Below are 16,692 nucleotides of genomic sequence, written 5' to 3'. Positions count from 1 at the left end.
AAAAATCAAGTTCGACTACTTAAGCTACTCAAGCTCGAGTCATTCGTTTATTTTTAGTCGAGCTCAAGTCAAATTCAAACATTAATGATTAACAAATCAAGTTCGAGCAAGGATCTTCAAGTTTTATTCGAATTCAAGCGAGTAAACAAGTTAAACGAGCTCGAATACCCTTGTTTGAATTCAATTCGATTCAGTTCGTTTGCAATGCTACGTCTAACCTTCAATGGTTCGTGTCAAACTTAATGAGTTTGGTTTTGTAATAAATAAGAGGCCATAAAATGTAAATGGTAAGACTTTCAAAATTAATGGGCTCCCTTAAGACGATGGTTCTAAAAATTATTTTAAGTTGTCCAATAATAACAATTTAATAATAATAATAACAGCAGCAACACCTATTACAATGATAGGCCGTGTACCAAAAATAAAACACTTGACCAATCCTAATGAATTTAGGATTCGGTGATAAACCCCTCCCATCCATCAAGCCGAAGCTAGAGAGAAAAACGTGTCCATCCAAGTAGGAGATAGGCAACCTACAGCTGACAATGACCAATCAGTCAAGTGAATAAGATGGAAGGAAACGAAGTTTTGGAAGGTTCAGTAAGATCAACCTGTACATTCTATTCCCACCATGCTTTGTCTGGAGTTTTAACACAGCACCAATGCAACTCCCTAAAAGAAGAATATCGGTTACAAACATGCACCATGAGTTTCCATCATAATACACAATTGTGCAAGACAAAAAGTCGTCAAAATGAGCATCATAAGGAAATTTTGTCCCCAGTAAGCTAAATAACACATTACACAAGCCTTGAAGTGCACCTGCAACAATCGCACATGCCTTGCATAAACTTCTCATGCAGCCAGATTTCACTCCAGAGCAGATTCACTTTGAGAAAACATTCAAGAGAGATCTCCACCGCACATTTACTTCATCAAAGCATACCAAAGCAGCAGATCCGTACTAGATTTTCACTTCATGAAAGCATCCAAAGAAGATGTGAAGATAAAACTCAACTAAAGCACAGATTCTTCCAAAACCTTCGAAATTTATTTGTTGGTATCCTCAGTCAACCCTTCACTGATTCTGAGTTTATCCGGCCACTACTCTCCCCACTGGCATTGAACCCAGCAATGGGCATGGAATGGTTACCAAAATCTAATAGAAGTTTTCGTTGGAGCTCATTAGTGTGAGGAAGACTGGCACGTAAAAGCTCAACAGGCATTTCCCTACTAATAGCTTGGACCGCCTCAGATCCAATCACGTCTGTACTTGGCTGGATCTGCAAACATATGGATTGCACTATAGTTTCATATTTACTCAGGCAATACTTGGTAAGAAGCGTGAAAAATTCATCAAATGAAGCTTGCCACAGCGCACGATTAGGAACTGCAGCAGCATGAGGATCAGTTAAGAGCTCAGTAGCCCTTTCAAGGACAGATTTCAGAATAATAGAGGCCCCATCACCGGCAGGGCTTCCAAAAGGGCGCAGCGGTGGCTGCTCTGAAGAACAAACAACTGCAACAAGACAAGCACTTAGGGACCGTAAATCCATGACCTTGACACATGAGGAAACTGTCTTTGCAAGATGAGTGGTTGTCTCAGCTGCTCCGGGATCAGATTGAAGGCCGCCAAACAAAAACCTTAAATGACGAAAAATAGCCATACAAACAATACGGGCAAGCTCACTACCAGAGAAGAGAAGCTGAAGGAACCTAGATAAGAGTTTTCGACCCTTGGGAAGAGAGACCAATCGTAAGAACACAAGGTCATCCTTGGAAGTCAGCCCAACAGTGTGGCTGGTTTTGCCAAGCGGGTCTACAAGTTGAAGTGATGTTGCCAGACCTTCTAGAAGGATCTGTCGCCTTCGCCTGAGCTGAGCCCCACCATCCTGGGATGGACTAGATTGTAGAAACCGATCAATATCATCGACATCAAGAAGAAGACAAATTCCATCCTCAATGGTGATTCTAGCAGCAAGCATCGGTTCCTGTTCCAGAGGCTTCTCAGAGACTTTCTGCTCAGAACTATCACCAGAAGCAGAGAGAGGAGGGTCGACTTCAAGGAGGGGGCGAGGTCTGCGTATGGAAGAGACAGGTATCCTACCAATAGCATCAATAGAGAGATGAGGATGTTGTTCTGTACTATTTCGGCCTCGAGAAGGATGCTCCCTCAAGTGAGATGGGCAGAAAGGCTGTTTCAACCTCGATCCAGTAGCTCTTTTGGCAAGACTTGCTTGATGGTAATAGTCATCAATGTATGGGTCATTGCTATGTGTAGCAGCATGCTGCATTTTAAGTATATTCTCTATTTCTTCAGATGTCATATACTTGGACCTAATTTGGACCCACCCAGTCTCACTTTTCTGGCTACTAGTATCAGAACCTTGCTGAGAAAAACGCATATTATGTTTGCTCCTTTGTGATGATTTTGGTCTTTGGTCTCTCATATCAGTCAATCCAAACTTTGACTTATGTAAGGACGATGGATGGACATTATACTTTTGGGACTGTAATGCCGCAAAATGGGCCAAAGAGGGTAATTGATGGTGCAGTCTCTGCTGTTGCAGCATCTGCTGTTGTGCCATTATTTGTGGGGACCTGAGACCATTTTGATGAGGTAACCATTGTTGCACAATAGTGTTTAAAAGGCCTGCGTGATCCCCATGCAGTATACCAGTATGGTTGGCCCAGTGATTTTGCGGCCTGCTATTAAAAGAAAGGCCACCACTGGTGAACGGAAGCATATTTCCACCATAATTCAAACCATGAGATAAACTAGCCAAGTGATGATTAGATTTGGAACAAGGAGAGAGGTTTGGAGTAGAGAAGGGTATCTGTGGACCACCACCAAGAAAAGACATATTAAGGTGGTGTGGTGAACCTTGTTCGGATCTGCTTCCAGGTGGAGGGAAAGACGTGAATGTTGATTTAGGTACTAGAATTGGTTCGCTAGAGTAGCGATGCAGCACTGGTTGCTGCTCGGGGTATGAGGATGTTCTGTACAAAGGTTGGTATTCCGGAATACGAGCAGAGGGTTGAGGTTGTGATGACCACCTCTTCTCTTCTTCAACACCATCTGTGCCAAACATATGCGGATCTAACCAGTTACTAAAGTCTCCATCTTGTGTCCACTCAGCAGCAGATGAACCTGCACAGAACTTGCCATTAGCCAAAGGAAGTTCAGAAGGGAAAACAGGGGGTGGAGGGGGCAACAAGAAGCAGTCTTTTGAAATCAACAAACATATGACAAACAAATAATGAGGTAAACAAACAAATGAGAACCAGACTTGATTCTTAACTCTGAGCTGCATGAATAGCTAAAGCAAAATCAGTTTTCCTTACACTATATCATACATTATTCATATTGGCTGAGAATATGGGCGCACATCTCAGTCACACTGAAATTCTAACTGATTTTTTTTTTTTTTTGATAGGTGACAAACACTGAAATTAAAAGGACTATTTGATACATTCTCTGCCAATCATCGAGCTTTCTGATGCCTTCACTCAAACTTCATATTTAAGTACGCTAATATAGAAAATCAACCACCTCACAAGCTTCAAACAAATTTTAACTTTTAACATTTTCATGCTCATTAAATAACAGCTTTCCCGAAGCATTCCGCTAGGCTGTGTATGGTTCCTTATTTTCACCATAAGCGTGTTTTTGTACTTTAAGCTTACTTAAAAAAGTGCCGAAAAATGTAGTTAGGTGCACTTTTGTCAATATGTACTTCACTTTTGATAAGAGAAGCGCTTTAGCCTTGGTACTTTGCACATAAGAGTACCTTGAGCAACATTGTGGTATAACGCTATATTTAGTAAAAGTCCAGGCCCTAAATGCCAAGGCAAGACATTAAGGGCCTTTTTTATACTTAGAATATCTCAATATATCTGTGAATAATAGTAAAATAGTTTGAGTTAAGATGTTTTATTGGGTTTTAGAAAATAAAAATAAAAGAAAGTTGAATAAAAATATTATAAAGTCAAAATTGTTTGAATATAATTTTTGTTTTGAAATTGAAAAGGTAGTCTTTTTTTTTTTTTTTTTAGAGTTTGGAAAAATTGTAATGATTAGATGAAAAAACTGAAAATTTGAAATTGAAAAGTGTTTTATGTTTGTTTTGAGAAGGAAATATCTGAGAATATCTAATAATACTTGAGAACAATTGTGTTGTCAAACGACCCTAAATCTTTCACTTGCAAAAAAATAATAATAATAAATAAATAAATTTAAAATACTCTCTCCATAATAACCACACTCTTCTAAGTCCGTTGAAGCTGAAGGTTGGTTGACATTCAATAGTAGAAAATACATAGGGACTGGCAAAAATGATACCAGATCAATCTTCAAGAATACTGATGAATGACCAGCCAACTTTCTAACTGTAAAGAGAAAGAAATGGCTAATCTAGCCATATGGTTTATGAGTACTTTAGCAAGGTAGTTGTGATACCCCATATGATTAGGATAAGGGTAGGTGGTGAATGGGATCCCATATTGTTTGGTAAGGAGAAGTATAGGCCATTGACTAGTCCTTGTAGAGTATAGGCCATGTGGTTTGGGCCTACCGTTGAGGTGTTATAGTAATGCAAAAGTTAAATACAAATTTGTTAAAGAGTTAATAAAGGGTATTTTAGTCTTTTGGTTTATTTTTGCTTTTATATGGACAACATCGACAGATATTAAACATTGAATGTTTTATGGCTTAAAACGCTCTCTTCTAAAAAATCACAGAATATTAAATCACTCCAATACTGTTGATCTCTAACGAATGAAATAGGTGAAGCCCATGTATACAAGAAGTATACAAAAGAAAACACCTAATTACATTCTATAAAGAAGATAACGAAAACAAAAAATCATGAGCTGAAGCTCTATTAAGCACTATAGCAGAAAAACATTGAAATAAAGAGAACACAGAATTCCCAAATTTCCTCCACAGTGTGCTCCTTATTATTAAAGCATCACCCATTCCTTTCCCACCAAATACACCACATCATACACAAAGGAACCATCTTCCACACAGCAGCCACTTGAGGAGAACGTTGAAGCCCAATCCTACACGCAAGTAGATCCACTACTTTCATAGGCATCACCCAAGCCAGCCCAACTCTACTGAAAACACCATCCCACAATGCCTTTGCCACCTCGCAGTGTAGAAGTAAAGGAAAGATCCACAGATTCTCCGTGTTTCTTACACATAAAACACCACTCCATAACAACAAAACCACGCTTTCTCAAGTTTTCAATCATCAGAATGTTCCTGAGTGATGCTGTCCATATGAAAAAAGTGACTTTGGAAAGCACGTGAGACCTCCAAATAGGCTTCCAAGGAAAAGGAGAACAATGCTAAACAGTCAATGCCTTATAGTAAGACCATACCGAAAACTTTTTACTACCCGTATGCCTCCATAACATTCTATCCCTCTATTACCCCCAATCCCCAGGGAGTATAAGAAGCTGAAAAAATCAGATACCTCATCAAGTTCCCACTCCTTTACAGCTCTAGTAAAACAAACATCCCACTGCAAGGTTCCATTAGAACAGACTTAACAAATCAGAAACGGTAGCATTCCGATGGGCTGCCACACAAAATATAACCGGAAACACTAAAAAGAGCCTGATCACCACACCAAAACCAAAAATGGATCCCCCCCCCCCCCCCCCAAAAAAAAAAAAACTCTCATATTTCCGACCTATAACCTCCCACCACAACAACTCCCCTTCCAATTTATACCTCCACAACCATTTCCCCAATAAAGCCTTGTTGAAACTACTCAAATTACGAAACCCCAAACCTCCATTTGAAATAGGAGAACAAACTCTATTCCACCTAACAAGGTGGATTTTAGTCTCCTCTCCCATTCCACCCAACAGAAAGTGCAAAATAATTTTTCAATCTGGTTTGCCACCCCTGCAGGCAGTGTAATAAGTTAGGAGATCAGAAAGAGTACTTTTAATAAGAGTAATTCTAGCATTCTACCCTCTTTTGATAAGTGTAATCGCTTCCAACCCACTAGCCTTTTCTCAATCTTCTTAACTACCCCATTCCAAATAGACTTAGCGTTGAAAGACACCTCCAACGGAAGGCCAAGATATGTCATAGGTAAGGAAGCAACTTTACAACCCAAAAGAGCTGCCAAACAGTTAATATTCTGCACCTCCCCCACCAGAACCATCTCCGACTTACCCAAATTCCCCTTAAGGCCTGATGCAGCTTCAAAACATAATAATACAGCCTTTAATGTGACAAGATTTCCAAGTGAAAGGTCGGGAGAGGGTTGGTAAAATCATGCTATGGGGGAATTCTCAGATTTCATTTCAGAGTTGGGCCTCATGGACATACCTCTCTTGGGAGGTGGATATACTTGGTCTAGCAACCACGCCTGGTCAAGAATAGATAGATTCCTTATATCTCCTTCATGGGAGATACAATATCCAGACTCTTGTCAGAAAAGACTCACTCAGTTATGCTCGAACCATTTTCCTATTTTGTTAGATTGTGGGGGAATACCAGGGGGCAAACGGCCCTTTAAGTTTGAGAATATGTGGTTAAAATCCGAGGGATTTGTGGAGTTGGTCAGGCAATGGTGGAATTCGTATCAAATGCAGGGCACTCCGAGCAAGGTATTGGCGGGAAAGTTGAAGGCCTTAAAGAGGGACTTGAAGACTTGGAATGAACAGGTATTCGGTAATGTAGAAGCAAAGAAGAAATCCTTGTTCCAAGAGCTACAAAGTTTAGGGGGTGTGGAATATGAGGAAGGTCGAAAAGGGCAAGTAGTTACAGAACTAGAAAGGTTGATATTAATGGAGGAGATTTCTTGGAGGCAAAAGTCAAGGGCTCTGTGGCTAAGGGAGGGAGATAGATCTACAAAGTTTTTTCACCGAGTGGCAAACTCCCATAGAAGGTTCAATACAATCGAGTCCATGAACATTGATGGCGAGGTAGTTTCTGATCAAGCAAAAATCAAAGACTATGTAGCTGGACATTTTGAGCATTTGTTGGAAGAACCGTTTGCATGGAGGCCTACAGTAGATGGGTTAGCCTTTGATACCATTGATCGTCTTAGTATGACTTGTTTGGAAAGACCATTTGAAGAAGTTGAGGTACATCAAGTCATCAAGAAATTAAACAAAAACAAAGCTCCGGGGCCGGATGGTTTTACTATGGCATTTTTTCAGACTTGTTGGGAGGTGGTAAGAGAGGACATTATGCTGGTTTTCCAGGAGTTCTTTACTTTTGGTAAATTTGAGAAGAGTTTGAATACTACCTTCATTGCACTCATCCCCAAAAAACCGGGTGCAAGAGAGGCACAGGATTTCAGGCCTATTAGTCTAGTGGGCAGTGTGTATAAGATTCTTGCAAAAGTCTTGGCCAACAGAATCAGTACGGTCTTGGATAAGATCATTTCGAAGTCTCAAAATGCATTTGTACGAGGAAGGCAAATACTGGACTCGGTTTTGGTAGCCAATGAATGTTTGGACAGCAGGCTTAAGTCAAAGATCCCGGGTATTTTGTGTAAATTGGATATGGAGAAGGCATATGATCATGTCAATTGGAACTTTTTGCTCTATCTTTTGGGAAGGTGTGGTTTTGGGGAAAAATGGAAGGCATGAATACGTCATTGTATTTCTACAGCTCGATTTTCAGTTTTGGTAAATGGTGAACCTGTGGGTTTCTTTAATAGTTCGCGGGGGCTACGAACAGGCGACCCACTATCACCTTTACTATTTGTGATCGTGATGGAGGCCCTAAGTCGGATGGTGTCGGCCACTATAGCAGGTGGTTTCTTCTCAGGATTCTCAGTGGGCAATGGGCCTATTACTATTTCTCATCTTTTATTTGCAGATGATACGCTGCTGTTATGTGATGATAATGTGATGCATATTCAATCCTTGAAGGCCATTTTAAGATGTTTCGAAGAGGCTTCCGGTTTAAAGATAAATCTAGCGAAGACAGAAATGGTGGCAGTAGGGGATGTAGGTAATATTCAGGGGCTGGCCAGTATTTTGGGGTGTGGGGTCTCCTCGTTGCCAATGAAGTATCTTGGGCTCCCTTTGGGGGCATCTTTCAAAGCGAAGACAATTTGGGGGGAGGTGCTAGAAAAATTAGAACGTAGGTTGGCTGGGTGGAAAAGATTATATTTGTCCAAGGGGGGGAGGATAACACTTATCAAGAGCACATTATTTAATCTTCCCACTTATTTCTTGTCACTATTTCCCCCTCCAACTAGCATTGCCTCCAAGATTGAAAAATTACAACGGGACTTTTTGTGGAGTGGCATAGGAGATGAGTTTAGATTTCATTTAATTGGATGGGAAAAGGTGTGCACACCTTTGCGTGTGGGTGGTTTGGGGGTCCATAACGTGAGGCTGTTTAATCAGGCCTTACTTGGGAAATGGTTGTGGAGGTATAATTACAAGAATGAAGCACTATAGAAAGGGGTGATTGATGCAAAGCATGGAAGTGCTAGGGGAGGTTGGTACTCTAATGAGGAAAGGGGGGCATATGGTGTGGGGTTATGGAAGTATATAAGAAAAGGGTGGGGGGTATTCTCTAGCAACACCAGGCTAGGTATGGGGAATGGCTAGAGAATCAGCTTTTGGAATGATGTATAGGTGGGTGATACAGCTCTTAAGGAGGCTTACCCTGATATTTTCAGCATTGCGAGGGAAAAAGATGCGAATGTGGCAGACTTGTGGGGTACCACACATGATACTCAAGTGTGGAACATAAATCTCACTAGAGAGGCTCATGACTGGGAAGTGAGCATGCTGGTAGAGGTTTTTAACCTACTTCATAACATCTCCCCTAATGCTTTAATTGATGATAAGCTGGTTTGGTGTGCATTTCGGAAAGGAAAATTCTCGGTAGGCTCTTATTATGCGATTCTTGCAGCCTCACCTTTGCCTAACTTCCCGTGGAAGAGTATATGGAGGAATAAAGCACCTCCCAAGGCGACATTCTTTGTCTAGACAGCAGCCCTCGGGAAGATCTTAACCATTGATAATTTAAGAAGACGCGGTCTTATAATAATGGATTGGTGCTGTATGTGCAAAAAGAGTGGGGAAACAGTAGATCATCTCCTCCTACATTGTGATTTTGCTAGGGACACTTGGAATCATTTCTTTAGCAGGATGGGGTTAGCATGGACAATGCCGAGAAGGGTAGCTGAATTATTGGCAAGTTGGAGAGGGATATCAGGGACAGCGCAGATTGTAGCACTATGGAAAATGACCCCCATCTGTATCTTATGGTGCATCTGGAGTGAACGAAACAATAGGCTTTTTGAGGACCAGGAAAGATCTATAGAAGAATTTAGGGGTTTTCTATGGAAGACTTTATTTTTGTGTGCCATGGCTTTAGAGGTCAATGGTCTCAGCTTCCATGATTTCCTTGTAACTTTTTCTACCTCTTAAAATGGTGTATTCACATGTATACTTCCAGTGTACCTGGCTTATGCCTTCTTCTCATTAATAAAATTTAATATTACTTATCAAAAAAAAATACAGCCCTTAAGGCTTGAATCTGCCCACGATCAGCATCACAAAAAAATAAGAGTATCATCTACAAAAAGATGAAAAAGTGTGATAAACCATCATTAGCATTTCCCACCAAAAAAAAGAGAGAACCACTCCCCCCCCCCCCCCCCCCTCCTTTTTTTCTAATAGCAGCCTCCACCATACGACTTAAAGCCTCCATGATAATGACAAAGAGGAAAGGGGATAATGGGTCCCCCTGTTTCAAACCGCGAGAGTTATGGAAAAAACCACAAGGATTTCCATTAACTAACACTGAAAACTTAGCGGTAGAGACATGATGTCCAATCTAAGCACACCACCTCTCTCCAAATCCACACCTCCCAAGCATATAGAAAAGGACATCCCAATTCACATGATCATATGCATTTTCCATGTTTAGCTTACAAATAACACCAGGGCCACCCTCCCTCAATCAATTATCTAAACATTCATTAGAAATCAGGACAGAATCATGTATTTGCCTACCCTAAACAAAAACATTTCTAGGTTTAAAAATAATTTTCTCCATCACTGTACTCATACGGGTTAGCAAGCACCTTTGAAATTATCTTATAAACCCCACTCACAAGACTAATAGGGCGAAAATCCTTCAACACACAGGCCCCAAATATCTTTTTTTTTTTTTATAAATAAACAAATTTTATTGATCAATGGCAAAGCCAGTATTACAACTCTAACGCCCTAACTAGGTAGGCACATTAGAGACAAGAAAATCATGCATGGCCATGCCATCAAAATCCACAGCAATAGCCCAGTTACAAAGTGTTCTGAAAAATAAAAGTTTAAGCTCCTCTACTAATCTTTCTTGGTCCTCAAAGGTCCTCTCATTTCGCTCCTGCCATACACACCACATGATGCATAGAGGGATCATCTTCCAGATAGCTTTAATTGGTTTTCTACCCCTTATATTTGACCAGCTAGCCAGTGCCGCCTCCACAGTTTTAGGCATAACCCAAGCCATATCCAGTCGTGAGAATACCTCATTCCAAAGGACCCTTACTGTATCACAGTGTAGAAGGAGATGGTCAACCGACTCTCCCCCTCTTCTGCACATGCAACACCAATCCACAAAAATGATCCTTCTTTTCCTCATATTCTCTGTAGTAAGTATCTTTCCCAAGGATGTGGTCCACACAAAGAATGATACTTTAGGAGGAGCCTTATTTCTCCAAATTTTTCTCCAGGGACAAGGAGAGGTGGGCTCCTGGGTGAGGGTCTTGTAGAAAGAGCGAACAGAAAAAATACCTCTGTCTGTTAGAGACCACCTCAACACATCCTCTTGCTGGCTATTGGGTCTTATGGAGTATATGAGGCTGTAGAAGTCCTCAAAAATACTTAGTTCCCAGTCTTGTGCAGCCCTACTAAAATTAATGTTCCAAAGAATCTGACCCCCCTCTAACTCCATGACTTCTGCCACTGAAGCCTCCTTCTCTCTAGCCAACTGGAACAGAGGAGGGTACAAGTCTTTCAAGGTAGTACTAGCACATCATACATCTCTCCAGAATTTGATTCTTGAACCCGTGCCCACACGAAGCTTTACATGTCGATTAAAGACCCCCCATCCTCTTCTTATATGTTTCCATAACCCCACACCATAAGCTCCCCTTACTTCTCTAGTGCACTACTCCCCCCATAGACCGCCATACTTCTTCGCAACCACCAGTTTCCATAGAGAATCATGTTCGTTGGCAAATCTCCAAAGCCATTTGCCTAATAGCGCTCGGTTGAACATCCTTAGGTTTTGAACCCCTAAGCCTCCCCCTGATATAGGACGACACACCTGCTCCCACTTAAGCAAGTGGAATTTGAACTCCTCCCTCAAGCCCCCCCATAAGAAATCTCGTTGGAGCTTCTCAATACGAACCGCCACACTTGTTGGTATTGGGAAAAGAGATAAAAAGTATGTAGGTAAGTTAGAGAGTGTACTCTTTATCAATGTAGTCCTTCCACCTTTTGACAAGTACAACCTCTTCCACCCCGCCAATCTTCGCTCTATTTTTTCGATAACTGAATCCCACACCGCAGACGCCCTCGAGGCACTCCCTAAAGGAAGTCCTAAATAAGTCATAGGGATAGAAGATATCTTACACCCCATCGTTCTCGCTAGGTGGTGAATATTAGAAACTTCCCCTATGGGCACCAACTCTGATTTTTCCCAATTCACCTTTAACTCGGAGACGACCTCGAAGCAAAAGAGTAAAATCTTTAACACTTGCATCTGATTTTGCTCAGCTTCACATAGTATGAGTGTATCATCTGCAAACAGGAGGTGAGAGATGATAATAATTTCCCTGTCCGTGTTGCCAATCGGAAACCCTTTTAAGAGTCCGTTTTCAACCATAACTGAGATCATCCTACTTAGAGCCTCCATAACTATCAAGAACAGAAAAGGTGACAAAGGATCCCCTTGTCGTAATCCACTAGAACTCTGGAAGAAGCCTATTGGAACTCCATTTAGCAACACAGAATACTTTGCCGTAGATATACACCAGTGTATCCACGCCCTCCACTGTTCCCCAAAACCACATCTCCTTAGCAAATGTAGAAGAAAATCCCAATTAACATGATCATAGGCCTTCTCCATGTCTAACTTGCACATGATCCCTAACTTTCCGTTTGTCAACTTGCTATCAAGGCATTCATTGGCAATTAGTATCGCATCCAAGATCTGTCTGCCCTTCACGAAGGCATTTTGGGGTTTAGTAATAAGCTGTCCCATAACCTCACTCATTCTGTTTGCAAGTACTTTCGAGATTATCTTATACAACCCATTCACTAGACTAATAGGCCGGAACTCCTTCAAATCCATAGCCCCCACCTTCTTGGGTATCAGTGCTATAAAAGTGGTGTTTAGACTTTTCTCAAATTTTTCAACCATGTAAAACTCCTGGAAAACCTTCATAAGTTCCTCCTTTAATACATCCCAACAATCTTGGAAGAAGCCCATGGAGAAACCATCCGGTCCTGGTGCTTTATCCCTGGCCATCTTACTCACTACCTTAAAAACCTCTAACTCCTCGAACTCCCTTTCCAACCGAGAGACGTCATTTGACCCAATAGTGTCAAATTCCATCCCATTTAGGGGAGGCCGCCAACCCTCCTGCTCTGTCGGTAGGTTCTCATAAAAATCGATTACATGATTGTGAAGTACCTGCTCATCACTACACTCCGCACCGTCCACTATCAGCTTCTCAATATTGTTGTTTCTCCTATGTGAATTTGCAATTCTATGGAAGAAACTTGTGCTTCGATCTCCTTCCCGCAACCATAGTGCCCTGGACTTTTGCCGCCAAGACATCTCTTCTAACAAAATTAGTCTCTCAATCTCAATGACCAACTCTGATCTCCTGTCTTGTTCTTCCTGAGTGAGTGGTTGTACCTCTTGCAGCCTCTCAATCTCCTGTAATTCCAACATCTTGGCTTTCCTGTTTACTTCTACGTTGCCAAAAGACTCTAAGTTCCATTCTTTTAGATCTCTTTTTAGGGATTTCAATTTACCTGCAAAAATGAAACTAGGAGTACCATGGAAAGGATAAGAAGACCACCACTGTTTGACCCTCTCCACGAACCCTTCCGATTTTAACCACATATTCTCAAATTTAAACGGCCGACGACCATTATGAACTCCTCCGCAGTCGATCAGAATAGGCCAATGATTGGATCCAATATGGGGCAAACGTTTTTGCTAGACATTCGGGAAGTGGCTTTCCCATTCTGGAGAAATTAAGAACCTGTCCAATCTGGACCATGACTGATTATTTGACCAAGTCGCAATGCCCCCAGCGAGTGGCAAGTCCACCAAGTTCACATCAAAAATAAACTTCGAGAATTCCTCCATGGCTGGTCTCAATCTTCTAGAACCCGAAACTTCACTCGGGAATCTCACCACATTGAAGTCTCCCCCATACACCATGGAAGTCCCCACCAGGAATGAATCCCTGATAGTTCCTCCCACAAAAGTTTTCTTGACTGGACTAGATTGGGGCCATAAACACCTGCAAAAGCCCATGAGAAATTATCGGAACATAGTTAAAAGAGTATGCTACCACATACTGCCCAATGCAATCCTCCACTTTCTCTACCACCCATCTATCCCACATTACCACAACCCCTCCGGATGCCCCATTTGATGCCAAGAATGACCAATCCACATGACTACCCCTCCATAAGAGCAATGAATATGGCATTAAGAGACTTCTCGAACTCATGATAAGAGAAGAATTCCTGAAAAACCAACATCACATCTTAGTTCACAACATCCCAACAAGCATGAAAAAAGTCCATAGAAAAACCATCCAAGCCAGGCTTTATCTTTGACCATCCCACAAACCACCGATAAACCTCATTATCCTCAAACGGTCTCTCCAACTAACTCGCAGAAAAGGATCCAATGTATTAAAAAGAAACCCAAACCCATCAAGATTAGGTCTCCACTTAGCTGTTTTGGTTAGAAGAACTTCATAAAACTGCACATTATCATCCTGAATCTCGAAAGGGAATGAAAGCACACTGTTATCAAAATTAAGAAACCCAATGGCATTACTAGCATTACTACACCTATGCAAGTTAGCCATTCTGTGAAAAAATTTAGTACATTGTCACCCTCTTTCAACCAGAGGGCCTTCGAATTTTGCCTCCAAGATATCTCTTCCATCAATAACATCCTCTCAAGCTGACCACTTCTTTTTTCAACAACAATGCCACCTAATTCATAACCTCATTCTCCTCCCCATCCTCCAGAGCATGCAGCTCCTCCAAGAGGGAATTTTTCTGATAATTAATATTTCCAAATACTTAAGTGTTCCACTTCTTTGAATCAGTCTTCAAGGCCTTCAGTTTACCTGCAAGAATAAAACTAGGTGTTCCCATAAATTGATAAGAAGTCCACCAACTCCTAACCCTATCCACAAACCCATCAGCTCCAAACCACATGTTTTCAAACTTAAAATACCACTAACCCCAATGTATACAGCCACAATCTAACAAAATAGGGAAGTGATCTGAACAAACACGAGGCAATCTCTTATGACATAACTCAAAAAAATGAATCTCCCAAGATGGAGATACAAGAAATCTATTCGATCTCGACCAACTGTTACTGTTGGACTAGGTGGAAGCTCCCCCTACAAGGGGAAGATCCAAAAGATCCAAATCAGAGATAAACTCCAAAAATTCCTCCATAACCGAAGACATACTAGGTTCTCCTAAATGCTCACAAGGGAACCAAATTATGTTGAAGTCCCCACACGTACACCAAAGCAATCCCACAAATAATACAATCCCGCCAATTCCTCCCACAAGAAACATCTATCCCTAGCCAAGTTTAGCCCATAAACTCCAGCAAAAGCCCACTTCCACTCATCCTCAATATTTTTAAAAGAACATGCTATAGTAAAATGCCCAATACACTCCTCCATTAACTCCATCACTTTATTATCCCACATCAAGAGAACACCTCCTGAAGCTCCTGAAGAAGCCAAATAAGCCCAACCCATAAAAGAACATCCCCACAAACTACGAATAATGCTTCAATCAATAGAACCTGTGACACCCCGTTTTTATGTGTATTTTCACTGAAGGAATATTTTAATTTAATTAATATAATAGTTCTTTTATTTTAAATTATCGAATTTTAATTGGATTTTAATTGCTGTTGAATTTAAATTGCTGTAAAATTTATTTTAGCTTGTCTTTGGATTTAAAATTAAATAGTTTGTTTTTACTAGTTAATTATTATATTTTAGCTTTACGTTGTGTTTAAAATATTTTCTTAGTTTTATTGTTTTTAAACTTATTTTCGTTGGATCAGTTGTTGGACTCCAGAGGTGAGGATTGTACCTCATTTCTTTTCTTTTCTTTTTCTTTTTCCCTTTTTCCTTTTCTTTTCTTCTTTTCTTTCTTTTCTTCTTTCTTTTCTTCTTCTTCTTCTTCCCGTTTTCCTCCTCTCCCACGTGCGCACATCTGCCCCTTTTTCTCATTCCCGTCGCCGCCACTTTGACCAGCCAGTTCTCCGCCGTCCGGCCACCGTTTAGTGCACCGTCATCACCATTCTCTTCCCCTTCCACCAGAGATCATCCCCACCAATTTTCAGAGCTATCGGACCAGCCGTTAACCTTCGAGAGCCGCCGGAAGTCGCTGCACCTGCTCTGTTTTTGCCCCTGTCGCCGGTTGCTTTCGCAGCCCAGAACCGCCGCTCGCCGGCGGCGTGGCCTACACCACCCACCCAGTTTTCTTCCCCTCTCACCGGTGAACATCCCCACCAAGTTTCACCTCCATCCGAGCCACCGTTAGCCGCCACGAGCTCCTCCAAGCCATACGGTTTTTCACCGTTTCCGGCGCCGTCGCACCACCTCCGGCCACCATCTTTTCACAGCTTCTTCCCCTACCTCTTGCCGACCTAAACCACCCATTTCCGGCCTCGATCCGTTGCCGGAGCAGCTCCCACGAGCTCAACTCCGTTCAGCCCCTTTTTGGCCTTCGACCGCCATTTCCACCACCACCCACGGCCAAAACTCGTTTCCTTTAGCTTCATAAATATCTCAAGACCATTCCCTATCAATTTCGTGCCTTGGTTTGTCCCCGTTCGAAAATGGGTAATTTATTACCCACGGCAACAGTGTAAATTACACTGTTACGTTACTCTTCCTCCGCCGTTTGCAACGCCGCGAGCTTTCTAAAAATACCGTATAGCGCTGTAAGTATTTTCCAAACCCTATTTTCAGATTTAAATATATATTGCTCATTCAATTTATTTTATCTGCTGGTTGGTTGATTCCGGACTGAGTCCGAGGAGTTCGGGGGTCGGATGGATGGAGGACGGAGTTGCATGTTTATTTGATTTATGTTGTTGGATTATTTTTATGCATTGTTATGGCATTGCATGGTGCATGCACGTGTGTTTGTGAAATAGTGTGAAAAGCCTGTGTATTGGCGTAAGTGGTCTTACGGGTGCGTGTGTATCACGACCCCAAGCCGGGATGGGGTATTATCCCAGTGGAGATCCTCTGGTCACTCTGGAGCGGAATAAACTGAGTGATGTCCCCTGGGTTGTCGCTAGACGACGGGAGCGGGGGCTAGGGGTTGCTTGGCTACGAACGCGCTGGGCGCGAAACCGGGCATCGCCCTACGCACCGACTCCGTGGC

At 41.8% G+C, this 16,692-nt stretch overlaps 1 protein-coding gene across 9 annotated transcripts in view; it reads right to left on the bottom strand.

Moving 5' to 3' along the window:
• Positions 1-276: 276 nt before the first annotated feature.
• Positions 277-16,692, bottom strand: part of LOC122304200 (protein PAT1 homolog 2-like) — a 34,355-nt gene continuing 17,939 nt past the window's right edge. For 5 of the 9 annotated variants that reach the window (XM_043116311.1, XM_043116310.1, XM_043116312.1 and 2 more), the window contains one exon: positions 277-3,151. In XM_043116311.1, the coding sequence (XP_042972245.1) occupies positions 1,071-3,151 (2,081 nt within the window). In that variant the 3' untranslated portion in view covers positions 277-1,070. The remainder of the gene's footprint in view (positions 3,152-16,692) is intronic. The other 4 variants (XR_006240962.1, XR_006240959.1, XR_006240961.1 and 1 more) reach the window with 4 other exon arrangements.

This window comes from Carya illinoinensis, chromosome 3, assembly GCF_018687715.1.
Source record: "Carya illinoinensis cultivar Pawnee chromosome 3, C.illinoinensisPawnee_v1, whole genome shotgun sequence".
In the NCBI taxonomy this organism is placed as follows: domain Eukaryota; kingdom Viridiplantae; phylum Streptophyta; class Magnoliopsida; order Fagales; family Juglandaceae; genus Carya; species Carya illinoinensis.
Note: the sequence above shows the minus strand (reverse complement) of the source record. Positions and strands in the feature narration are given on the sequence as shown.